The sequence below is a fragment of the Muscardinus avellanarius genome (assembly GCF_963383645.1).
Source record: "Muscardinus avellanarius genome assembly, chromosome: 11".
Lineage (NCBI taxonomy): Eukaryota > Metazoa > Chordata > Mammalia > Rodentia > Gliridae > Muscardinus > Muscardinus avellanarius.
Window position 1 is genome coordinate 65,178,386 of NC_137797.1, and position 24,971 is coordinate 65,203,356.

Below are 24,971 nucleotides of genomic sequence, written 5' to 3' on the forward strand. Positions count from 1 at the left end.
GGCGCGGACCTTCCACCTGGTCTCGCCCCAAAGCCCTGGAAACGAGGCCGCGGAGCCCCGGGAGCCCCGACGTGCGGACCGCGGGCGGCCCCCAGTAGTGTCCGCCGGCCCAGGCAGCAGTCGTCCGCGGTCGGGACCCGGCGGCGGGGCCAGGCCCCCGCCCCCCGCGCCGTCTCCTCGCCCCCCAGGGCCGCCCCCCTCCGCCGTCGCGCCCGCCCCGTCCCCTCCCCCTGCCGCCCCGCCCCTCCCCCGGGCCGGGCAGCGGGGCCGCGGCCGGGGGCGCCTTCCGCGTCGGGGCCACGTGGTCGCGGCCGCGGTGACTCAGGCCCGGCTGCCCGCGGTCACATGAGCGGGGCGGGCGGCCGAGCCGAGCGGACGGCGGCGCGGGACCAGGTGAGGCGCCCCGGGGGCTCCGGGGGCCGCGCTCCCGGAGGCCGGGCTGGGCGGGCGGGCGTCCTGGGGGGGGGGCCGGGGTCCGCTCCCGGCGTCGCCCCCCGCCCCGCCCCGCCCCGCCCCGCCCGGCTGGAGACGTGGACGCCGCGGGCTTCCGGGGAGGGGGGGCGCGGGAGCCGGAGCCCCGCGCGCTGACCCCTTCCCCCCCCTCGGCTCCAGGCCCAGCAGCCATGGCGGTGGAAGGAGGAATAAAGTGTGTCAAGTTCTTGCTCTACGTTCTTCTGCTGGCCTTTTGCGTGAGTGGGGAGTGGGAGCGATGGGGCGCCGTGGTGGCCGACGGACCAAGAATGACGGCGCCAGCTGGAGACCAGATGTGGGAGAAAAGCCCGGGGAAAGGGCCAAAGGCAGCGAGGACTCCCCGGCCACGGCCGGGCCCCTGAGGCTGGCGGGAACGCGAGTGGCCCCTGGGTTGCAGCGGCTCCCACCCCCCACTCCTGGCCCTTCCTGTCTGGCGACACAACCACTGTGATGGGGGCAGTGGGGCAACCGCCAACGGCCCGATGCTATCGCCACGAGGCTTTCCTCCCCTGCCCGTCCTCCTCCTCCTCCTCCTCCGCTCTCCCCTTTCTTGGGAGTCGGGAAGGGCTCCTCACCTTACTTTGCTGCTGGCCTGAGCGGCTGTGTGTTCAGGGAGGGGCACACCACGAGTGCACCCTTGCCCTCCTTCCCTCTCCTCCCTGGCCTGAGGACCTTAGTCACTGGAGAGTAGTGTGGGCAGTTCTGGGAGAGAATCTAGCTGGGAGCCCTGGGGCCCCATAAAAAGCAAAACTTTTAAGTCTTCTAGGTTAGGAATGCTTGCCCTAGGGTCAAGCCTTTCTGTGCACTTTTTTTTTTGAAGTGGTCAGTCACCTGACAGGAGAGCTGCTTAAAGCAAGCATGGCTCCTGACGCCCTACTCCCCGAGTGCCTTGACCCACACCCCAGCCTTCACTGTGGGGCAAGGATGGGCGATCAGCCCCATCTCAGTCCAAAGTCTCCTGGAGGTGTAAGAGGCTGTCTGCTGGACTAGGTCCGTGCACCCCCTGTCCCGAAGACTGCTGAGGGCTGCTGGACCGGGGTTCCGGCCTCACCCTTGCCTGTCTTCCCCTCAGGCCTGTGCAGTGGGGCTGATCGCGGTGGGTGTCGCGACCCAGTTTGTCCTGAGTTACAGCATAACCCAGGAGGCGACCGCTGGCTCCCTGTTGCCTGTGATCATCATCGCAGTGGGTGTCTTCCTCTTCCTGGTGGCCTTTGTGGGCTGCTGTGGGGCTTGCAAGGAGAACTACTGCCTCATGACCACAGTGAGTGCAGTGTGGGACCTCCAGAGGGAATGTCTTTGGTTTGGGCTCACTAGGGTGGGTGAGGTGTGGGGTGGTAGAGCAGGTTTTTCTTCTCCCGTTCTCCAAAGCTGATTGCTGTCCTTTGTTCCTGCAGTTTGCCATCTTACTGTCTCTTATTATAGTGGTGGAGGTGGCTGTGGCCATCGCTGGCTATGTGTTCAGAGGGAAGGTAAGCCGGGGCCAGGGGGAGCCCTGCCTCAGCCTGCTATGGGGCCCAGTTGCCTGAACTCTGCCCCTCAACAATGCTCGTCCCAATTCCCAGGTGGTGTCAGAGTTGGAAAAGAACTTCAAGCAGAAGATGGAGGACTACCTGATAAACAATCACACGACCTCGGTCCTAGACCAGGCACAGGAGAGGGCAAGTGGGGCTGCTGGGAGCAGGGCAGGGGGGGAGAGGGCTCTCCCCTCCACTGAGGTGGAGGTTACTTACCAGCACCTTTCCTCCCATCTCTCTCCATTCCCAGTTCAAGTGCTGTGGGGCTGTTAACTACACAGATTGGGAGAATATCCCCAGCATGGGGAAGGACCGGGTCCCTGACTCCTGCTGTGTCAATGTCACTGCAGGCTGTGGCACTGATTTTCACCCGGCTGCAGTCCATGCCAAGGTAGGGAGAGGACTGAGGTAGTATGGGGCTTTGCGAAACCTGGGCAGTGTTTCCAGAGGTGAAATGGTTAACAGGGTCAGGGATGGGGAGGGGATGGGGGTTGCAAGGGTTCGGTGAAAGGGCAGGGAAGAGATAGCTGCACTGTGGTAGCTAGGAAGGTAGGTAGGAAGTTCCTTCATCCATCCATCCATCCATCCTTTCCTTCTTCCTTCTTCCTTCTTTCTTCCCTCCCTACTTCCCTCCCCCTCCCTCCCTCCCTTTTTCTCTCTTCCTTTCTTCCTTTTTTTATATTGAACCCAGGGGCATTCTAGCTCCGATCCGCACCCCCAGTCCTATTTTATTTATTTTCAAACAGTCTCACTAAGTTGTTGAGGCTGGCTGTGAACCTGCGATCCTCCTTTCTCAGCCTCCCAAGTACTGGGATTACAGGTGTGTGCCCCCACGCCCTGCCTGGTAGGATATTTCTGATGGTGCTTTCCCTGTGTCCCTTCAGGGCTGTGTGGAGAAGATCGGGATCTGGATAAGGCAGAATACGCTGCTGGTGGCTGGGGTGGCCCTGGGCATTGCTTTTGTAGAGGTGAGAATGCCCTGAGCAGGGCTGGGACTCAGTCCAGGGCTTCTGAGGAGCTGGGGCACCGGCCCAGCGAGGGAGTGCGGGTGGGCGTGTGGGGAAGCTTTGGGCTGTAGCTTGCTCTGATTCTTCTCCACCCCTCTGTCCTCTCCTAGATCCTGGGCGTTGTCTTTGCCTGCTGTCTCATGAAGAGCATCCGAAGTGGTTATGAAGTGATGTAGGGATCTGGTCTCTGCATCCTAATCTGGAGGAGTGGGGTAGCACCCTCCAGGTTTTTCAATTAAACGAATTATTTTTTCAGACCAAAAATAGATGGTCTTAATTTGTCTTCAGAGTGATCCTTGACCGCTTCCTTCCCCATGTTCCTTCTCCTCTGGGGCCTTTCTTGGGAAAGGCAGGTGTATTTTGGGAGGTGTTTGAGAGGAAAGAGGTGTGGGCTGGGTTGTCAGCAGGGAAGTGGGGACCTAGAGGCGGCTGTGGCCTCGTGCCCCAGTCCCCTAGTCTGTGCTGCTAGACTGAGCCCTGGATGTTCACAAAGCCATCTCCTGCATGAGTCAAAAGGATTTTTCACCAAGGTCCCATTTTGGACATCTTTCTGGCCTGTACATCTCTGAGGGCTTGGCAAACTCCCTCCCCTCTATCCTCAAGAGGACCCGGTCCTTTTCACGGGGATGCAATGACCCAGGGGCACCCTACTGCTGAGCTGTGTCACCAGATCTCCCTTTGTTGGTACTGGGGATTGAACTCAAGGGTATTCTTCTGCCTCTGAGCTATACCCCGAGCCCTATTTTATTTAGAAACAATCTCTCTAAGCTGCTGCGATGTTCTCAAACCTGTGATCCTATCTCAGCCTCCCTAATACTGGGATTACAGGCATGTGCTACTCTGCCCTGCTCTCAGCCTTTTTATGGTTTACTTTGAAACGGTCTGAGTTGCCCAGTGTGGCCTTGGAACTTCCCATCAGTGCCGTGTGTGTGTGTGTGTGTGTGTGTGTGTGTGTGTGTGTGTGTGTGTTACTGGGGGTTGAACCCGGGACATTCTACCTCCTAGCTCTAACCCCTGCCCTATGTTTTATTCTTTATTTTGAAATGGGGTCTCACTGAGTTCCAAAGGGCCTCACTAAGTAGCTGAGGCTGTCCACGAACCATGATCCTCCTGTCTCGGCCTCCCAAGTACTGGGATTACAAGTGTGTGCCACCACGCCCAGCTCCCTATTTCATTTTTATTTTTATTTTTTGTGGTACTGGGGTTCCTGGAAGCCCTTCTATGTCTGGGCTACACTCCCAGACCTATTTTTATATTTTTTTATTTGGAAACAGGGTCTCTTAAGCCAGCGAGGCTGGCTCTGAACCAGCGCGATCCTCCTGTCTCCGCCTCCCAAGCGCTGGGATTACAAGTGTGCGCCACCATGCCCGGCTATTTCGTTTTTATACTGAAACAGTCTTGCTAGGCTGATGAGAGCCTCACTACTTTTTTTTTTCTTGGTGGTACTAGGGATGGAACCCAGAGGCTTTCTACCTCCGGGCTATACTACCAGACCTATTTTATATTTTATTTGGAAACGGTCTCACTAAGTTGCTGAGAGCCTCACTAAGTACCTGAGGCTGGCTTCGAACCTGTGCGATCCTCCTGTCTCAGCCTCCCAAGTGCGGGGATTACAAGCGTGCGCCACCACGCCCAGCTAAGCCTACTTTTTGAGGCTGTCCTCGAATCTATCTGTAGTACTGGGACTACAAGTGTGTACCACCACTCTGGGCTTTTACTTTTTATTTGGAAACTGGGTTTGCTAAGTTGCTGAGAGCCTTGCTAAATTGTTGAGGCTGACCTCAAACCTGTGATCCCCCTGTCTCAGCCTCTAAGTAGTGGCATTTCAGGTATGCGCCATTACGTCCGGCTCAGCATCCCTTGTTCTTGACTTAGATAGGAGTATTTTCACAATCTGGCCCTAAACCCTCTTTGCTTTTTTTCCTCCCCCAGGAAAAAACAGATAAATCAATCCCCAGTACAAATAGAACTGTACTTACTCCACACAGAAAAGTAAGTGGAAAGTGCCCTCTGGTGGCCACCCCTCCCAGGTACAGCTTCAAAGCTTCACTCTGACTCCACAGTTGCTAGCTGTTTTGCAGGCACTGGACAGGCTGGAGACCTTGGGCAGTAAACAGCTGAGGGTAGTTAGCACTTAAATGGGGTCAGCCTCTCACTTAACAATACATATTTATTCAGTGCCTATTTTGTGCCTGGCACCAGGTAGTACCAGGGTGGGGAAAGAAAACTTCTTGCTCTTGAAAAGTAGTTTCTTGCTAGAGGGCTGGATTCAGGAGATTGACTGGGCAGGCTTGGGGAGGACCCGGGCGAGCACGGCATCCACCAGGCTGGCTGGCAGGTAGGAGGCTGGGAGCCAGAGCAGCTTGGCATCCCAGCCCGGGCTGTAGCGCGTCCGGGGGTGACGGGCTGTCAGCGCGTGCTCCAGGCACCTGCTCACCTTGGTCAGGTCCGGGTCACAGATCAGGTTCATGATGCGCCGCTGCACTTTCAGATCTGCAGCCCGAGAGTGGCTGCATCAGTGTTCCTTCCCCTCTCCAACCCGCCCTACCCCCTGGATCCTCGGCTCCTAGACCCAGTACCCTCTCCAGTTTGGGGAGTTGGTAGATTTCACACAGCTTGGGCACTCTGCTGTGGCACCGTACCCCCCCCCCCCCGCTGGCCTGTGGGGATGGCCCTTCTGGCCCCTGCATTTGCCTTCACATGCCCAGCTACTCACACGCGGTCAGGAAGGCTTCCCCGTAGCGGGCCCGTGTAGCTGGGGGTAGTCTTCTCCAACAGGCCTGCAGGGTGTTCTCCAGATTCTCCAGGTTGCTCACGGGGGTTTGGAAGAAACCAGGCTCCACGATGGAGACTCGTACTCCAAAAGGAGCCACATCTCGCCTGGAGCGTGGGCAGAGGAGTTGGTGGGTCCTTGTGCTATAGGGAGGGGACTCTCAGGGACATTGGCTGGGAATCTAAGATGGAGAGTTATCAGGCCAAGCACAGGAGCCCTGACTGGACGGGGATTCTTTGCTGTCATGGGATGAGGGCAAGTGGAGGAGGAAGGTATCCTTTTATTCCCCAGCACTGAGGCTGGCAAGTGCTCCAACACTGAGCTACACCTGCCTGCAGGGAGGTGTACTTTTCTGTGGTGTGTGTGATGGCGGGGATTTTTATCTTTGAGGTTTGTTTTCCTGTGTATTCTATGATCTAGAGTAAGGATTAGCATTTTTTTTTTTTTTTGTGGTACTGGGATGGAACCCAGGGGCATTCTACCTCCGAGCTACACTCTCAGCCCTATTTTTTTATTCTTTATTTTAAAATTTAATTTTATTTGTTTTTGTGGGTCTAGGGATGGAACCCAGAGGCATTTGACCTCCGAGCTACACCCACTGCCCTATTTTCTTTTCTTCTTTATTTTGAAACAGGGTTTCACTAAGTTGCGGAGAGCCTCACTAAGTAGCTGAGGCTGGCTGCGAACTGCGATCCTCCAGTCTCAGCCTCCCAAATGCTGGGATTACAAGTGTGCGCCACCACGCCTGGCTCCTTATTCTTTATTTTTGAAACAGGGTCTCACTGAGTTGCAGAGGGCCTCACTAAGTACCTGAGGCTGTTAGCAAACCACCATCCTGCTGTCTCAGCCTCCCAAATGCTGGGATTACAAGTGTGCGCCACCACACTCATCTTGAGTCAATATTTTAGATGCTGAAGACCAAGAAACAAAAATAAGATATTATCAGGAACTTATGTAACTACTTACAAGCATGCGCCATCATGCCCAGCTACAATTTTTTTTGGTAGTACTGGGGATTGAACCCAAAAGCATTCTACCTCTGAGCCACACACCCCAGCCCTATTTTATTTTTTATTTGGAAACAAGTCCTTGCTAAGTTGTGGAAGGCTAGCTTAAAATCTGTGATCTTTTTGTCTCAACCTCCGAAGGACTGGGATTATAGGAGTGCACTGCCACACTCCGCTCTCACAATGTATTAAAAAATGTATTTGCTCGGCATGGTGGCACACGCTTGTAATCCCCGTGCTTGGGAAGCAAAGCCAGGAGGATTGCGCAGGTTCGAAGCCAGCCTTGCTGGCTTAAGAGACCCTGTTTCCAAATAAAATGTAAAATAGGTCTGGGAGTGTAGCCTGGAGGCAGAAGGGTTTCCAGGAACCCCAGTACCACCAAAAAAAAAAAAAAAAAAAAAAAGAAATGTTATTTAAGTTGGTGTGGTGGTGCATGCTTGTAATCCCAACCTTTGGGAGGCTGAGACGGGAGGATCTTGGTTCGTGGACAGCTTCAGCTACTTAGTGAGGCCCTTTACAACTCAGTGAGACCCTGTTTCAAAGTAAGAACTAAAAAATAGGGCTGGGGGTATAGCTCAGGGGTAGAATGCCCCTGGGTTCCATCCCCAGTACCACACATAAAACAAAGGAAACTCCGTTATTAGCCTTGAAGGTGGCTGTTCTCAGGCCGGCAGGATCTGGCCTGAGAACTGCAGTTTGCCAATGCTTGACCTGGAAGAATGCCATTCCTGAGCTCCCAAAACACAGGATTGAGCCCTGAGGCTAGGCACTAGGGTCTACACTGGCGTAGCTGGGGTGAGGTGGGGAGCCCGATGGGGAGAGTGGGATGCAGCCCACTGCCCTGGTCCAGATGTAGATATCTAAGTCAGAAGATGTGGAAAATGAAAAAGACTAGGCACAGGGCAAAGTAGACATGTAAGTGTAAGTGACCAGCTGAGGGCAGTGTGTGCAGGCCTCCTTAGCAGCAGGCTCAACTTGGCCAGCTTCTGCTTATGCTCCATACTGGGGCCTGTGCACTGGCCTCATTAAGGCCCCTTTGTGCTCTCATGGAATTTTTTTTTTTTTTTTTTTTTGTGGCATTGGGGATGGAACTCTGGGGCATTTATCTCCAAATGACATCCCCAGCCCTATTTTTTATTCCTTATTTTGAAACAGGGTCTCACTGAGTTGCAAAGAGCCTCACTGAGTAGCTGTCTATGGACCGTGATCCTCCTGTCTCAGCCTCCAAAGTACTAGGATTACAAGCGTGCAGGCAATCACACCCCACCACACCTGGCTCTCATGGAACTTTGAACAATACCGTTTTTTTTTTGTATTTTTGGTACTAGGGATTGAACCCAGGGGCATTCTACCTCTGAGCCACACCTCCAGCCCTTTTTAACATTTTCTACTTTGAAACACATCTTACTGAATTGATGAGGGTCTTTTGAAGTTGCTGAGGCTGGCCTTGACACTGCAATCTTCTGGTCTCAGCCTCCCAAGTACTGGGATTATAGGAACACGCCCTCTATTGACTACTGTTTGTTCAATGGACCCCTTGGGCTTGGAGGCTGCACTCCTCACCTCAGGCTGTCAGAGAAGGCTTCCAGGCCAAACTTGGAGACACAGTAGCCCCCGCCATTGGCTGCCAGGCGGCCCAGTACGCTGGTGATGTTAATCACCCGGCCCCGGGCCCGCAGTATCAGGGGCAGCAGGGTGAGGGTAACACTGATGGGGCCCAGTGTATTCACATTCAGCACCCAGTGGAAATCCTCCCGTGTCAGCCAGGGCGTGGGCCCAATGATGCCAGCCACACCAGCGTTATTCACCAGGCCAAAAAGCCCTGTGGGGAGATGAGACATATCCATGTTCCCTCCCTCCCAGCAGAATCTGAACACTATATCTCCCCACTAATCCCGCTAGCTGCCCCTGTAAGGAACCCTGGGGTCCCTCACTGAGGGGACCAGGAACACTGCATCCTGGGGGCTCTGCCCCAACCTCACCTGCTTCCTTAACGTGGATCTCCACCCATTCGGCCACCCGCTGGACATTCTGGGGATCAGTGACGTCCAGCAGAGTGGTGTGGAGGCGGGAGGAGGCCATCCGCTGGAGGGTCTCTGCCCCAGAGGGGGTCAGGCAGCTGGCCAGGACTCGGAAGCCCCTCTGGTCCAGCTGCAGCGCCAAGAGGCGCCCGAAGCCTGAGTCACAGCCCGTGATGAAGACGAAGGCATCGCTGGCGGGCAGACTCTGCCGGTCCCTTAGCAGCCACAGGGCTGTCCAGAGCAGGGCGCCCAGCAGCAGAGGCAGCCACATGGCTGGGCCCAAACGACCTGCAGGTGGCGGCTGAGGCCTGGCAGGAAAGCTTGGCATGTATTTTGGCCCTTAAGTCCTCGCCCCTAACATCCTTCCTAGATGGAAGCAACTGATCAGAGCAGATTGAGAAGTTTTCTGCTAGGCAGTTAATTGGCAAACTATGGCTTACTGTGTAAAATTAAAACTGAGGAGCCAGGCTCTGTATGCAGACCCGCTGAAGCGGGGCTGAGGGGTCTTGTTTGCAGTCACACTTTCTCTCCTACTAAACCAGGGACACTGAAAACTTCTAAGCACAACCTGAGTCTCATTTGTTGAAGAACATATAGAGCCAAGAGCCCTGCACTGCAGTCAGGGGGGTCCCCAAACTTGCTAGGGATGCTGGGTATTTGGGCCAGCACACACCACGTCTGCTCAGGGTTGTGGAGGTCAGAGGGATGTGTGAGGAAGCACATTCGGGGCTTCCAGCTTTGAGCTATTACTGCATGCCACATCTAGCTACACCTCTCAGCGCACCCCACCTCCCAGCATCCTGCTTACCTCCTGTGTGGGAAAGCTGGCAGGTATTATGTGTGCAGCTGCTTCTTATGCTTCTCAGACTTTATTCCCAATCTTCCCTGGCTCTCACACTGGCTGCAGTTAAGGCCAAAGTCCAGTGGGTGGACTTGGGCACAGAGTGCTGAGGAGGAGGAGCCCGGGGCCCGCTGAAGCTCGGGCTTGGCAGAGGCCAGACTGGCCTAGGCCACCTGCTGGGCTGTCTTTTCAGGCTGGGTCCTGACCACTTATGCCAGGGGCTCCCAGGAGGAGGAAGCTATCAAGGACGGCAGCTGCCCCTCTCTTGGTGGCCTTAAACCTGTCATTCCTTTTTTTTTTCTCAGCCCTGAAGTGCCCCCCCAAAATTAATCTCCCACCTGGTCCAGACTCATGACACTACTTGGCGACACTCTGGGAGAGGCCAGGAGCACGTGGAAAGGCCTGGTGCCAGAGCAGGGGGCCCAGGCCTGCCCTCTGGCTCCTCTGCAGGACACCAAAGCCTGGAACTAGGAAGCTTGGGGCAGGGGCCACTCGGACCTTCTCTGGGGAGGTGTGGGAAACTTCTGTCCTCTGTTGGCCTGAGAACTGGGATGAGGAAGTTCCACCCTCTACCCAAAAGGCCCTCGTCCCTCAGGGAAACCTCTGAACCTTCCAGTTCTACCCCCATCAAGACTGGTAGCTCCTCCACACACCAAATCGAGATGCAGACTTGTGTTTTATTTGTGACTCGTCAGGCTCCCACCTGCCCTGTGGTAGGGTAGGAGGGTGGGGCGGCAGGGGAAGGGAGAGGGGAGAGGGGTTAGGAGGGAGCAGACTGCAGCTGCCCCTTGTAGACGTATTCCAGGGCGGTGGCAATGGTGCGCATATCCAGCTCGATGCTCCGAGCCCAGTTCTCCACGTCCCCGATTTCCTGGGAAATGTGAGAGAAGGTTGGAGCCCAGGAATCAGGGCAGGCAGAGTGGCTCCCAGTCTAGGAACATTCTTCATCCATCTCTTGGAAAGTGCTTTACTTGGACCCACTAGCTGCCCGCCCCTCCTCCATTCCTGACCTGGAACTCCTGGTCTCAAGGGATCTTCCTGCCTCAGCCACCCGAGTACCTGCATTACAGGTGTGTGATACCATGCTGGGTGTGTTCTGAGCACTTTTTATTTTTTGTAATGCTGGGACTTGAACTCAGGGTCCTATGTGTGCTAAGCATATGCTCTACTAATGATCTACACCCTAGCCCCTGCTTTTATTCTTTTCTCTCGCTTCTCTGATACTGGGGTCATAGATAAGGTATCTGGGTAGTCCTCACTTCCTCCCAACTCCTGACTGGAGGCAGCCACTGGGAGCTCTGATGAGGGTGTGATGCGGGGACATGGCCCACCTTGAGTGCCTGGTTGAAGTTCTCCACCATCCCGATCCACTGGCCTGTCTGCTTGGCAAACTGGGCCGCCTGGACCTGTAGGGTCTTCACCTCATGGTCCAGCTTTCTCTGGTTCATGTAGGCCTGGGCCACACTAAGGGTTGGGGAGGGAGGAAGTTAGCGCATTCAACTTGTTGGAGGTGGTGTCCAGGATAAATATTTCACTGTAGGGCTGGGAGGCCAGCTAAGAGTCAGAGCTGGGGACAACCTTGTGATTTTGGCCCTTCTTGGATGTGATGCAAATCCTACCAGTTCATGCAAAAGAAGCTGGCTCCTTTCTCCATTCCCAGGATTCCCAGGAGAGCCAAGTTGGGAGGCGACTAGAAATCTCCTATCCCCCAAAGGAGTTCCAGCAGCTGGGTGGGGGAAGGGAGAGTTAACCAGGGGGGATATCCCTGAGGGGAGGGGGTGTGAGGATGCTGGGAAAATCCAGCAGTGAGATACATCTGGCAGTGATTGGAAGCTCAGGGATCTGTGCAAGAGGTTGGGAAGGGAAACTGGGCCCCTCCCTGAATCTGGATGGTAGAGCAAACCCCTTCCCCAGGAACCTGAGACAAGAGAAGATATCCCAGGGGTTTCTTCTTGGCTCTGCTTCTCTTTCAACCCTTCTCTTACCCACACAGATGGGAATACACACATACACACACACACACACACACACACACACACACACACTCTCTCTCTCTCTCTCTCTCTCTCTCTCTTTCTCTCTCTCTCTCCTCTGCTCCAGGTGATCCTTTTCTTTTCTCCTCAGTTGAGGTACAGGCTACAGAATACCAGCAGAGTTGGTGTCCCTAATCCTCTGGCAGTGTCCACCCCCCTCTTTACTGATCAATGTTTCACTCCCCACCCCAAAGCTCTAGGTCAGCTGGGAGACTCCACATCCGGTGTCCCCACCCCCTGGAATGTGTGGGGGCTGAAGGAGGCAAAGGGCTGAGGGGGGGTCCAGAGAGTGGGCTGGACACCTGACCAGGGCTCAGATAGTTAGGGCCTTTGTTTTCCCTTCTGGGGAATAAGAGGAGCGTGGGCAGCAACACAGAACCCTTCTAATCTGGCTGGGTCTTAGCTGCCCTCTGAGCTGAAATGGGCTGGCCTCTAGGAAGCAGAGGGAGAAGCCCGGGCCAAGCTCACAACAATGGCGATGGCACAGAGAGCCTGAGGGGCGCCCATGTGGGAGGGAGCCAACCGTGCCCAGCGCTGAGTGGAGAGGAGAGAGCTGCCTGGAGGGAAGGGAGACCAGAGGCCCTAACCGCAGCCTGCCTTCCCCATCTCTCTCCAGATGAGTAAGGACGATGCCGGAAGCCCACAGCCAGGGCATGACTCCTGTGGGTGACTCAGTCTGTGGATTTGAACCAAGCTGTTCTACTTGCCCTGGGGTGGAAGGCCCAAAGCGCCTCCCTTCTTCCAACAGATGATCAGACCACCATCTCTGGGTCATTCAGGGTCAAGAGACAATGCCCTTTGTTCTTTCCCATCTTTGGCTATCATTGGCATTCTCATTTAGGGCTGGGGCAGGGGTGTCCCTGATGACTCAGAAGGAAGGGAAGAGAAGCCTGGCTCTCCTGTGCCTCCTGGCATAGGTTCTACCCTCACCCCACCAGCTGTGCCATCTCTTTCCTGCCAGCTGTTCTCCAGGCTTGCCAGAGGGTGGGCGGCAGAGATGGAGAGGGTGTCAAGCTGTGGTGAAAGAGGGTGCTCTCCTCCCCACCAAATCGACAGCTGGACTTGGAAGGAGGAAGGGAGGCGGGCAGATGGCATCAAGTTGTGAGTGCCAGCGGAGTTAACGTGGGGAGGGGGAATCTGGCTGCTTCTACAACCACCGCAGCTGCTCCTTCCCCAGCCCGTGTGCGCAGGCAGAGCTGACTCTCTCCAGAGCTGAACTGGGAGGCAGGGGTAGGGCAGGAAGGGGAATGAATGACCCTCCCAACCCTTCAAGAACAGCCCTGCGCTAGTGCTACTGTGCACTTGGGTAGGTGGGAGGGAACTGGTGTCAACCAGGAGAGGTTCATACCCCACATTGAGGTGATCCACCAACGCTTCTGTCAGGCAGGTCGCTGCAGTGATAGCCTCGCGCCTCCTCTTCTCTGAGGAGAGGGAAAGGGATCGAGACTTGCTTTTGGAGGGGGGGGCGGTGCTAAAGGTTCCCACCCATTCATTACTATTCTGCTAGCTCACTCCCGGAACATCCAACGAATCTCGGAATGCCCAAACTGTAAAAGACTGCAAAATATAAAACTGCCCTTCTTTTTGAGACGAGGAACCGGGTACCCACAGAGGATGTCTCTTTTGGAAACACAAACGAGTGAATGGCAGCGCCCGGCACTCCTGATTTCCAAACATCCTTCGTTGGTTATTTTGCCCCAAGGATCGGTAGGTTCCTCCGGGATTCCCAGCTTGGATTCAGTAAAAAAAGACCCAGCCCCCACACGCTCCTCCTTCAGGGACGTCCCTTCCCACTTCCAGGATAAGCGGCTCCCGGGACCAATAGGCTCCGCGCTGGGGTGGCGCCGAGGCGGGACTGGGGGCGTTGCCGAGGGGCCCCGAGAGTTCCCCAGGGGAACCGAGCCAGCTGGCAAGGGAACGGGATTTCCAAAAAAGTCACCCTGCAGTTCCCTCTCCTCCACACCCGTAGCCCGCTAGCCCGAGCCCCTCCCCGGATCGAGGCCCAGGCCCGGGGCTGAGGCTAGGCCGCGGCCGGGGAGGACAGGCCGACCGGACATGGGGCTCACCCTGCAGCTCCTTGCGCTCATTCTGCTTGGCCTGGTGTTCTTTGAGCAGGCGGGACAGCATGGTCGCAGCGGGCTGGGGGGGCGCGCCGGGCCCCTGGGGCCGCGGGAGCTGGAGGGCGCCTGGCGGGTCACGTGACGGCGGCGTCACGTGAGGCTGGCCCCGCCCCTCGCGAGGAAGGGCGGGGCGGGGCGGGCGGCTCCGGCCCGAGGGCGCGGCGGCGAGCTCTCCTCCGCCCTTGCGCGCTTTCTGGTGGGTGTTGGGACCGCTGAGGATCGTACCGCGGAGCTCGTTTTGATGGTCCGGGGCGCGCCGGCGTCGCGGGCGCGGTTTGGGCCGCGGAGGCTCCCCCGACCCGCTGGCATTCTTGTCTGCCCTCGCTCACCTCCTGGCGGGGCTGCGGCGCTCCGTCCCGGGTCCAGCCCGCTCTCTCACCCGCGCCGGCCGCCCAAGTCGGGCTGGTCCCGGTGGAGGAGCGTTTCGGGCAACCCACGCGGCCCTCCCGGGGAGGCGTGCTGATCTGGAAGGCTGAGTGTGGCGAGTGTACAATTCCATCCCGGTCCTTTTGTGGTCAGGGAATGCGAACCCATTGTAGCGTGAGCACAAGCATTAAGTGTGGCTGTCAAAGCAAGAGGTAAATTATACAACGCGTCTCCGAACGAAAGAATGCTTCTAGGATTAACTCCAACGGCCTCCACTTACTGACACTGCTACCATTTCTCTTGGTGCATTTTCTTTGGAGATGCTGGCCTCTCCTTGTTGTGCAGGCTGGCCTCCAATTCCAGTCCTTCCGAGTAGTAGGGGTTACAGGCTTCCACAACCGCGCCCGGCTCTTACCACATCTTACACCGACATAGTGAGTGACTGGGGAATTTGCACACCCACTCTCTCTGCTTTTAGTCTTTTTTTCCTTTTTTTATTTTCCCCCGCCCCGTGCATTCTACTTTAAAGCTACCTTGAAGTGTTATTATTATTTTTTTTTTATTTTGAAACAGGTGTCTCCCTAAGTTGCTGAAGTTGGCCTCTTTCCTGCTATCCTCCTGTCTCAGCGTGCACTGGATTCATCACACTTGATTTACATGGGGGAGCTTTAAAAATGTGGCAATTTGCAGCACATGGTGGACAGTAAGCGATCCTTGGGAGGCTGAGACAGGAGAATCATAGATTTGAGGACAGCCTCAGCAGTTTAGCGAAACTTAGTGAACCTAGTGAGACCCCGTTTCAAAACAAAATATAAAAAGGCTGGGGTGTAGCTCAGAGGTACTGTACCCTAGGTTGAATTCAGGGAGGAAGGGAGGGAGAGAGATAGAGATAGATACTAGAACTTGCTGGGTGTGGCAGAGTACACCTGTAATCCTAGCACTTGGGAGGCTGAAACCGAAGATTAAAGGTTTGAGACCAGCCTCAGCAATTTAGCAAGACTTGCAGCAACCTATCAAGGCCCTGTTTAAAAACAACAACAACAACAACAAAAAAAAAACAAGCCGAGCATGGTGGTGGACACCTGTAATCCCAGTACTTGGGAGGTTGAGACAGGAGGATCGTAGGTTCAAGGACAGCCTCAGCAAGTAGTGAGACTCTCATCAACCTAGAGAGACCCTGTCTCAAAAATAAAAACATAAAAATAAAGCCAGGTGTGGTGGCGCACGATTGTAATCCCAGTACTTGGGAGGCTGAGACAGGAGGATCGCAGGTTCACAGCCAGCCTCAGCTGCTTAGTGAGGCCCTCCACAACTTAATGAGACCCTGTTTCAAAATAAAGAATGAAAAATGGGGTTGGGGGTGTAGCTCAGAAGCAGAATGCTTCCCCAGTACCATACACACAAAAAAATGAAAAGACTTATATTCATTTTTCTTTTTGTGGTGCTGGGGATGGAACCCAGAGGCTTTCTACTTTCGGGCTACACTTCCTGACTTATTTTATACTTTATTTGGATAAAGGGTTTCACTAAGTTGCTGAGAGCCTCACTCAGTAGCTGAGGCTGGCTTCGAACCTGTGCCATCCTCCTGTCTCAGCCGCCCAAGCGCTGGGATTACAAGTGTGCGCCACCACACCCGGCTAAAATGAAAATATAAACAAAAAGATTTAAAGCCGGGCGTGGTGGCGTACGCTTGTAATCCCAGCACTTGGGAGGCTGAGACAGGGGGATCGTATGGGTTCGAAGCCAGCCTCAGCTACTGGGTGAGGCTTTCGGCAACTCAGTGAGACCCTGTTTCCAAATAAAATGTAAAATAGGTCTGGGAGTATAGCCCAGAGGTAGAAAGCCCCTGGGTTCCATTCCCAGTACACACACACACACACACACACACACACACACACACACACATATATGGAGAGAGAGAGAGAGCGAGAGAGAGAGAGAGAGAGAGAGAGAGAGAGAGAGAGAGAGAGTGAGTGAGTGTGTTGAGGAGTTCAAATAGAAAAAAAAGATTTGGAGATGTAGCTTGGAGGTAGGATGCCCTTGGGTTCAGTCCCTAGTACCAAAAATAAATAAAAATAAATAAACAAAATGCCTTGATCCTAGATTTATTAAATAGATTCTCTGAGGAGTGGAGCTGAGACAGTTTTTTGGTGTTTTTTTTTTTTTTTGGTACTGGGGATGGAACGCAGGGGCATTCTACTTCTGAGCTATACACCCAGCCCTATTTTTTATGCTTTATTTTGAAACAGGGTCTCACTGAGTTGCAGAGGGCCTCACTAAGTAGCTGAGGCTGTGTCTGATAACCACAATCCTCCTGTGTCAGCCTCCCAAATGCTGGGATTACAAGTATGCATCACCATGCCCAGTATGTGGTGTGTGTGTGTGTGTGTGTGTGTGTGTGTGTGTGTGTGTGTTTGTGTGTATGTGTGTATGACTAGAGATCGAACCCAGGGGCATTCTACTTCTAAGCTAACCCCCAGCCCATTTAACTTAAAAATTTTTTTTTTGTGTGTGTGGTACTGGGGATGGAACCCAGGGAATTCTACCTCTGAGCTGCACCTCCAGACCTATTTTATTATTTTATTTATTTATTTTTGTTCTTTTATTTTGAAACAGGTCTCACTAAATTGTTGAGACTGTCCTGGAACCTGCAATCCTCCTGTCTCAGCCTCCCAAGTACTGGGATTATAAGCATGCACTACCATGCCTGGCTTGCTTATTTATTATTTATTTATTTATTATTATTATTTTTGGTGGTACTGGGGGTGGAACCCAGAGGCTTTCTACCTCCGCGGGGATTACAAGCGTGCGCCACCATGCCTGGCTCAAAGTAAAAATTTAAATAGGGATTGGGGTACAAGACTCATTGGTAGAGTGCTTGCCTATTATGTGTGAGCCTCTGGGTTCTGTTCCCAGCAAAACACACACACCCCCCTCCCTAATAAAAATGTTAGATACTGTGTGTCTATATGCTTGCATGTATACTATATATCCTGCAACACTTACTGAATACTTATAATACCTCAGACACTTCACATATATTTATTCACTTAATCCCTCCAACATTCTGTGAAATATTATTATTATTAATTATCATTTTTTGCGGTATTGGGGAATTGAACTCAGGGGTATTCTACTTCTGAGCTACAACCCCAACCCTATTTTTTATTCTTTATTTTGAAACAGGGTCTCACTGAGTTGCCGAGGGCCTCACTAAGTAGCTGAGGCTGGCCATGAACGCAGATCCTCCGGTCTCAACCTCCCAAGTACTGAGATTACAAGCGTGCGTCACCATGCTCGGCTCTGAAACATTATTGTTCTTGTCAATTTGCAGATGGTGTACCTGAGGCACAGAGCCTGGGTAATGGGGCCCGTATGTGGCAGAGCTGGGAGGCAGCTCAGGCTCTCTGACTCTGGGGGGGCCCGTGTAACCTCTCAAGACTGCACACAGGATCAGAGGGCCCGGAGGGGAGGAGCAGTTCCCGGTTGGTCTCATCACTGTCTGTCCTGTCCCCGTGCCCCCTCACTGTCTGGGCATGAGCTGAAGGAGTCCTGGCAAGGGGAGGGTGTTTGGGAAGAGGCTCTGTCCAGAGAAGGCTGATAAATAGGAGCGGGAAGCATGAGAGCATCACCTAGCAGCCGGGCCAGCCTCCCCCTCTGGCCCCAGCGTCCAACGGCAATGAACAAGCAAAACAGAGGCAGGTTGGAAGATGCCTGGCACTGCGCTCCAGGGCTGTGGGGCCTGGGAGAGAGGGACTTGCATCGGCAGGGGTGCCAGAGAACGGTGACAAGGGGCAAGTAAGGCAGAGGGTGGGGGCCAACGGGGGTGTGTGGGAGCGTCAGGGCTGAGTCTGTGTTAAGATCAGGCTGACTCAGGGAGAGTGTCAGGCCCATCCAGTATTACCCTCACCCCCTTGGCACAGCTTCCTGACATTTGCACAGTCAGTATACACTGCCAAGATTCTGCGGCCATCTCTGCCCTCCTCTCTCACATACTGTCTGTCTCTTTGCCCTAAGGTTGGGCAGTGGACACGACACCTACATCCAGGGACAGCAGCTCATCTCTCCAGGGCCAGAGCCATCTGTTCTTTTTCTGGGCCCTTAGGCTTCAGAGTTTAACCTCTACTTCTGTTGTGGTCAAAGCTCAGTTTTATCTGCCTTTGTGAGAGATACATACAAGTTGCATGCATTGCAACTTGTATGTGAGAGAGAGAGAGAGAGAGAGAGAGAGAGAGAGAGAGAGAGAGAGAGATAAGAAGAAGAAGAAGAAGAAGAAGAAGAAGAAGAAGAAGAAGAAGAAGAGAGGAGAGAAGAGAGACAGATAGAGACAGAGAGGGGCACCAACTCTTTTTTTTTTTTTGTGGTACTGGAGATGGAACCCAGGGCCATTCTACCTCTGAGCTATACCCCCAGCCTTATTTTTTATTCTTTCTTTCTTTTTTTCTTTTCTTTCTTTTCTTTTCTTTTCTTTTCTTTTCTTTTGTTTTCTTTCTTTCCTTCTTTTTTTGGTGGTACTGGAGGTGGAACCCAGAGGCTTTCTACCTCTGGGCTATACTCCCAGATTTTTTTTATATTTTATTTGGAAACAGGGTCTCACTAGGTTGTTGAGAGCCTCACTAAGTAGCTGAGGCTGGCTTCGAACCTGCGCGATCCTCCTGTCTCAGCCTCCCAAGCGCGGGGATTACAAGTGTGCGCCACCATGCCCGGCTTTTTATTCTTTATTTTGAAACAAGGTCTCAATGAATTGCAAAGGGCCTCACTAAATAGCTGAGGCTGTCCGCAAACTGTGATTCTCCTGTTGCAGCCTCCCAAATGCTGGGATTACAAGCGTGTGCCACCAAGCCTGGCTGCACCAACTTTTTCTCTCTCTTTTTGTACTAGGGATTAAACTCAGGGATTTTTTTTTTTTTTTGGTGGTACTAGGGGTACAACCCAGGGACTTTTCTACCTATGGGCTATATTCCCAGACCTATTTTATACTTTATTTGGAAACAAGGTCTCACTAAATTGCTGAGAGCCTCACTAAGTAGCTGAGGCTGGCTTCGAACCTGTGCGATCCTCCTGTCTCAGCCTCCCAAGCACGGGTATTACAAGCATGTGCCACCATGCTCAGCTAAACTCAGAGGAATCCTTTTTATTTTTTTGTTTGAAACAGGATCTCTCTAGGTTGATGAGTCTCGCTACTTGCTGAGGCTGTCCTGGAACCTACAATTTTCCTGTCTCAGCCTCACAAGTATTGGTATTACAAGCATACACTGCCATGCCTGGATTATTATTTTGTTTTATTTTATTTTATTTTTATTTATTTATTTTTTTGGTGGTACTGGGGTTCCTGGAAGCCCTTCTACCTCCGGGCTACACTCCCAGACCTATTTTTTTTTTAATATTTTGAAACAGGGTCTCCTAAACCAGCGCGGCTGGCTTCGAACCTGCGCGATCCTCCTGTCTCCGCCTCCGAAGCACGGGGATTACAAGCGTGCGCCACCACGCCCGGCCTTATTATTTTGTTTTAAAACAGGGTCTTGCTAGGTGGCTGAGAGTCTAGCTACATTGTTGAAGCTGTCCTTGAACTTGTGATCCTCCTGTCTCAGCCTCCCAAATCCTGGGATTATAGGCATGTGCCACCATACTTGGCTCAGAAATCTGAAATCTCTTTCTCTCCCCACAAGCTCTCAGATTATTTTCTCTTAGAATGAATGAATGCAATTCCATGCTCTTTTTTCCATTCGCTTCCCCATTCTTTTGAGATCTCTTTTAGAGTTAGCTCTAATTAGCAAACTCCTGACTGGCCGGACCAAGCATTAGGGCTGGGGGGTTAGAAGCATTAGAAGCTGGGGTGGGGGGTGGGGGGTGCAGGGGGGTGTTTAGGGGTTGGGTGAGGACCGAGGGAGGACAGGGAGGGAGTAGAGAAGGCTTCACATACTGGGGAATCTGGCTGGGCTTCAAGAGAGGGGGCCGTTGGTGGTGTGGCTAAGTTCCAAATGTTGGCCTGCAGCCGGGCTCAAAGAAAAGGGGCCCTCAAGCTGCTCTAAATGGCTCCCTGTGGGAAGTGACCTCAGAGTTCCCTTCCCAAGATGCGAGAGTTTCTCTTGGATTCTCAGGGACCAGAGTGGTCAAGCCGTGTCCCTATGGGCTCCTTCAATCACATTTATGTTCTTTCTCTTCCAGCCACTCCCCGGTTCGATCTTTGGATACGGCCAGAATAGAGAGGCAGGCGGAAGGGTTCCAGGGCTGGAGAGGTGGGTGGGGTGAGAAAGTCTGTGTTGGGGAGAGAAAGCCTGACCCTGGGATATATGCTCCCAGCCTGTGTTGCCAGACAGGCAGAGGGAGAAGTTAACCCTAGAGTGTGTGTTCTGGAAGTGTTTGCTTGTAAGTTAGAGATAACAGCTGGGAAAAGTATGAGTTGTGTGTGTGTGTGGGTGGGATGGGGTGGGGGTGGGAGCTAGAAAGCAAGGAGCTCAACACGCATAATCTCAGTACTTGGGAGGGATTAAGTGAATAAATATATGTGAAGTGTCTGAGGTATTATAAATATTCAGTAAGTGTTGCAGGATATATAGTATACATGCAAGCATATAGACACACAGTATCTAACATTTTTTATTAGGGAGGGGGGTGTGTAGCTCAGAGGTAGAATGCCCCTGGGTCCCAGTATTGGGCCCTGGGCTCCATTCCCAGACCCACAAAAATAAATAAATAAATAAATGAATGTAAAAATAATTTTAAAGCCAGGTGTGGTGGTACATGCTTGCAATCCCAGCATTTGAGAGGCTGAGACAGGACGATTGTGGTTCAAGGACAGCCTCAGCTACTTAGTGAAGCCCTTTGCAACTCAGTGACACCCTGTTTCAAGATAAAGAATAAAAAATAGGGCCGGGGGTGTAGCTTGGAGGTAGACTGCCCTGGGTTCCATTTCCAATATCGCAAAAAACAAACAAACGAAAAAAATTAGACTCAGAGGAAGTTGCAAAAATAGCACCTGAAGGCGTGTGTTCCTTTATTCACTTTTCTTCAGTGGTGACATCACTTATAACTGGTAGGAAATATCAAAATCCGGAAGTTGACATGGGTACTATCAGCTTGTAACTGTGAGGTCTTACTCAATTTTCACCAGCCTGAGTTCCTTCATATTAGATCACCACCTCTGTAACCACAGTACAGAGCTCAGTACCATGAAGGATTTTCCTTACACTAGCTGTGTGTGTGTGTGTGTGTGTGTGTGTGTGTGTGAGTGTGTGTGTGTGTGTGTGTGTGTGTGTGTGTGTGTGTGTTACTGGGGACTGAACCCCAGGACATTCTACTCCCGGCTCCTATTTATTTATTTGTTTTATTTATTTATTTATTAATTAATTTATTTATTTATTTATTTATTTTTGTGTACTGAAGATTGAACCCAGAGGCATTCTATCTTTGAGCTACACCCCAGCCCTATTTTTATTCTTTATTTTGAAATAGGGTCTCACTAAATTGTGGAGAGGCCTAAGTAGCTGAGGCTGGCCGTGAACCTATGATCCTTCTGTCTCAGTCTTCCAACAACAACATGGCAGGGGGTGTAGCTCGGAGGTCGAATGCCCTTGGGTTCCATCCCAGGACCCCCCCCCCCACAAAGAAATGGGGTCTCCCTAGGTTGATGTAAGTCTCACTAGTTGCTGAGGCTGTCCTCAGAACTGCGATCTTCCTGTCTCAGCCTCCCAAGTACTGGCATTACAAGTGTGCACCACCAACGCCTGGCTCATTTTTTGTTTTAAAACAGGGTTTTGTTTTAAAACAGGTGGCTGAGAGTCTAGCTACATTTCTGAGGCTGGCCTGGAGCCTGTGATCCTCCTGTCTCAGCCTTCTAAGTACTGGGATTACAGCCGTGGTAAACCACTGCACCCAGCATCCCTTCTTAGTTCTTTTGTTTATTTATTTTTTGAGGAACTGGTATTTGAATGTAGGGAAATTCTATCTCTGAGCTACACCACCAACTCTATTTTATTCTTTATTTTTGAAACAGAATCTTATTAAGTGAGTGCCTCACTTAGTTGCTGTGGCTGACAGTGAACCTTTGATCCTCTTGTCTCAGTCTCTCAAATCTGGGATTATAGGCGTGTGCCACCAAGTCCAGTGCCACCACTCCTGGCTAGGTTTTTTTTTTTTTTTTTTTAAATGGTAGGTTCCTCCACTCTTTGGGTCCCTCTAGTTTCTCCATTTCCTCCTCCACCTACAGTATTATGCCTCACTCTAGCATTTGGTTTCAGATCTCCTTTAGGGAAGATCTTCTTGTCTACACTTACAAGTTTGGTCTAGCTCTCCCGTGTGTTCCTCCTCTGCCCCACTATTTATAGCTAGGCTAATTTTGGGTGGCCAATCTTTCTTCTCTTCTGCTCCTTCCTCCTGTGGCTGGTGAGGTGACTTCTCAAGTATTTGGGCAGAGGAGTCAGACACATCCCTAGCGTCTTATTTCAGTGTTGGATTTATAAGAAGCCAATGGAGTGGAGAGAGACAAGTCAAAAGCTGTAACTGCACGGAGGAACACAGCTAGGGCTCTAAAGACGTGTGTGTGTGTGTGGTACTGGGCATTGAACCCATGGGTATTCTACCTCTGAGCTACACCCCAGCTCTTTTTTTAATTCTTTAATTTGAAACAGGGTCTCACTGAGTTGCAGAGGGCCTCACAAATTGCTGAGGATGTCCACAAACCTGTGATCCTCCTGTCTCAGCCTCCCAAGTACTGGGATTACAAGCATGCACCACCACACCCAGCTTCCAATTTTATTTCTTATTTGGAAACAGGGTCTTGCTAGATTGATGATCATCTCACTACTTGCTAAGACTCTCCTTGAACCTGCAATCCTCCTGTCTCAGCCTCCCAAGTACTGGGATTACAGGTGTGCACCACCACCACCCAGTCTATTTTTTTTTTCATTTTATTATTTTGGAACAGGGTCTCACAAAGTTGCTGAGGCTGATGACCTCAAACCTGTGATCTTCCTATCTCAGCCTCCCAAGTACTGGAATTATAGTCATGTGCCACCACGCTCATCTTGTAAAGGCATTTTATTTTATTTTATTTATTTTTGCAGTACCGGAAATGGAACCCAGGGGCATTCTACCTCTGAGCTACACCCCCAGCCTTATTTTTTATTCTTTATTATTTTTTTTCCTTTTTTTTTAAATGGTGCACTGTTTTATTCTTTATTTTGAAACAGGGTCTCATTGAGTTGCAGAGGGCCTCACTGAGTAGTAGCCGAGGCTGTCCTTGAACTGCGATCCTCCTGTCTCGGCCTCCCAAATGCTGGGATTACAAGTGTGTGCCACCACACCTGGCTTGTAAAGGCATTTTAACCAGGGTTAGAGGTCTGGGCTGGGAGTTAGGAGTTCTGAGTTCTATCCTGATTTTCTCATAGCTCCTCTCTAAAGTCTGGGGCTCTTAGATAGAAAAAAAGATGGAGAGGACCTATTTTGGGACCTTGTGCTAGTCCTGCTGGTAGCCCATGTGTTTTCTTCATAGCACCTGCTTAGAGATGTGCTACTACCCTGGAGAGGATATCCAGAGGTGAAGTACTACAAGAACAGAGGGCCTAACTATCAAATGTATTTTAATTTACCTGGAGTAAGGATTGTCCCAGGGCCAGCAGAGAGAGAGAGAGAGAGCCCCCACCCTGTTTTATTTATTTATTTCTTCTTCAGTGAACTATGATTCTAGCTGGTCACATCTGTATTCCCAGTACTTGGGAGGCTGAGACGGAGGATTGCAGGTTTAGGCCAGCCTCAGCAACTTATGAGGCCCCATTTCAAAGTAAAAATAGGAAGCCAGGAGTGGTGGCGCACACTTGTAATCCCAGCGCTTGGGAGGCTGAGACAGGAGGATCGCACAGTTTCGAAGCCAGCCTCAGCTACTTAGTGAGGCTCTCAGCAACTTAGTGAGACCCTGTTTCCAAATAAAGTATAAAATAGGTCTGGAAGTATAGCCCCGAGGTAGAAAAGCCTCTGGGTTCCACCCTCAGTACCACACACACACACACGCACACACACACACAAAAGTTGGGCTGAGGGTGTAGTCTGGAGGTGGAATGCCCCTGGGTTCAATCCCGGTAACACACACACACACACACACACACACACACACACACACACACACACACACACACAGCAGGAAGGGAAGTACGAGCCAATGAGGTTACAGTTTTGCCAAATTATTTCCTATCTCTCCTCCAGGCCCCATTTCTGGATTGGAGTTATAAATAGCAGAGAGTTGGAAAATGTCCCCTCCCTTGCTTCTGTCCCAGCCTGGGGGGAAGGGAGGGAAAAAGGGACCGGTCACTGCGTCCCTGTGGAGATCCCTTTCTGCCACACCCAGCTGCTGCCGAGGTTGGCCCCTGCAGTCTTCTCTCCGGACGCCTGGGAAATGTTCAGTCCTGGGAAGAGTCTGGGCCTGGGGACACCCTTTCCACCCTCCGGGTCCTGTCTCTCCATCGGTGCCCTCTGCGAAAGCCCCCTTCTCCCCACTAATTTAGTTTGCTCTTCCTGTATCACCCTCAGTCTTTTTCTGGCTCCTCCCTTCAGTACAGCCCGAGGTGGTCGACTGGAGCCCGCTTTCTCCTGCCCCATAGCCGTCCTCTCCCCACCCGCTCCCTTCCCTCGAGCAGACGGCGTGGCTAGTTCTGCCCTGGTCACCGCCCGACTCCGGGATGTGCTAAGTGGTTTGGTTCCCACAGCCCACAGGGTGCGATCGCCCAGGACCACACCCGGGCCGGCCCAGGCCGCTCCGCTGCCCTCTCCTCTCTCGACCTGAGTCTCTTCGCAGGGAGTCCTGCAGCCTCACCCCACTCTCCC

General features: G+C 52.5%; 3 protein-coding genes across 3 annotated transcripts; 1 reads left to right on the plus strand and 2 right to left on the minus strand.

Annotated features, from left to right (window-relative positions):
• Window positions 1–623: 623 nt before the first annotated feature.
• Window positions 624–3,168, plus strand: CD63 (CD63 molecule; the record flags this gene model as incomplete). Its single annotated transcript, XM_080705537.1, has 6 exons — window positions 624–689; window positions 1,544–1,732; window positions 1,866–1,940; window positions 2,236–2,376; window positions 2,870–2,953; window positions 3,103–3,168. 6 exons carry the CDS (start codon window positions 624–626, stop codon window positions 3,166–3,168), a joined length of 621 nt encoding a protein of 206 aa, XP_080561663.1.
• Window positions 3,169–5,261: 2,093 nt separating this feature from the next.
• RDH5 (retinol dehydrogenase 5) lies at window positions 5,262–9,064 on the minus strand (the record flags this gene model as incomplete). Its single annotated transcript, XM_080705657.1, has 4 exons — window positions 5,262–5,485; window positions 5,709–5,872; window positions 8,336–8,594; window positions 8,755–9,064. The coding sequence occupies 4 exons, from the start codon at window positions 9,062–9,064 to the stop codon at window positions 5,262–5,264; spliced, it is 957 nt and encodes a 318-aa protein (XP_080561783.1).
• A 1,330-nt stretch (window positions 9,065–10,394) lies between these two features.
• Window positions 10,395–13,821, minus strand: BLOC1S1 (biogenesis of lysosomal organelles complex 1 subunit 1; the record flags this gene model as incomplete). The annotated part of the gene is made up of 4 exons (XM_080706059.1): window positions 13,734–13,821; window positions 13,016–13,088; window positions 10,966–11,098; window positions 10,395–10,505 (listed from the first exon to the last, which is right to left on the minus strand). The coding sequence occupies exons 1-4, from the start codon at window positions 13,792–13,794 to the stop codon at window positions 10,395–10,397; spliced, it is 378 nt and encodes a 125-aa protein (XP_080562185.1). The 5' UTR covers window positions 13,795–13,821.
• Window positions 13,822–24,971: the final 11,150 nt, after the last annotated feature.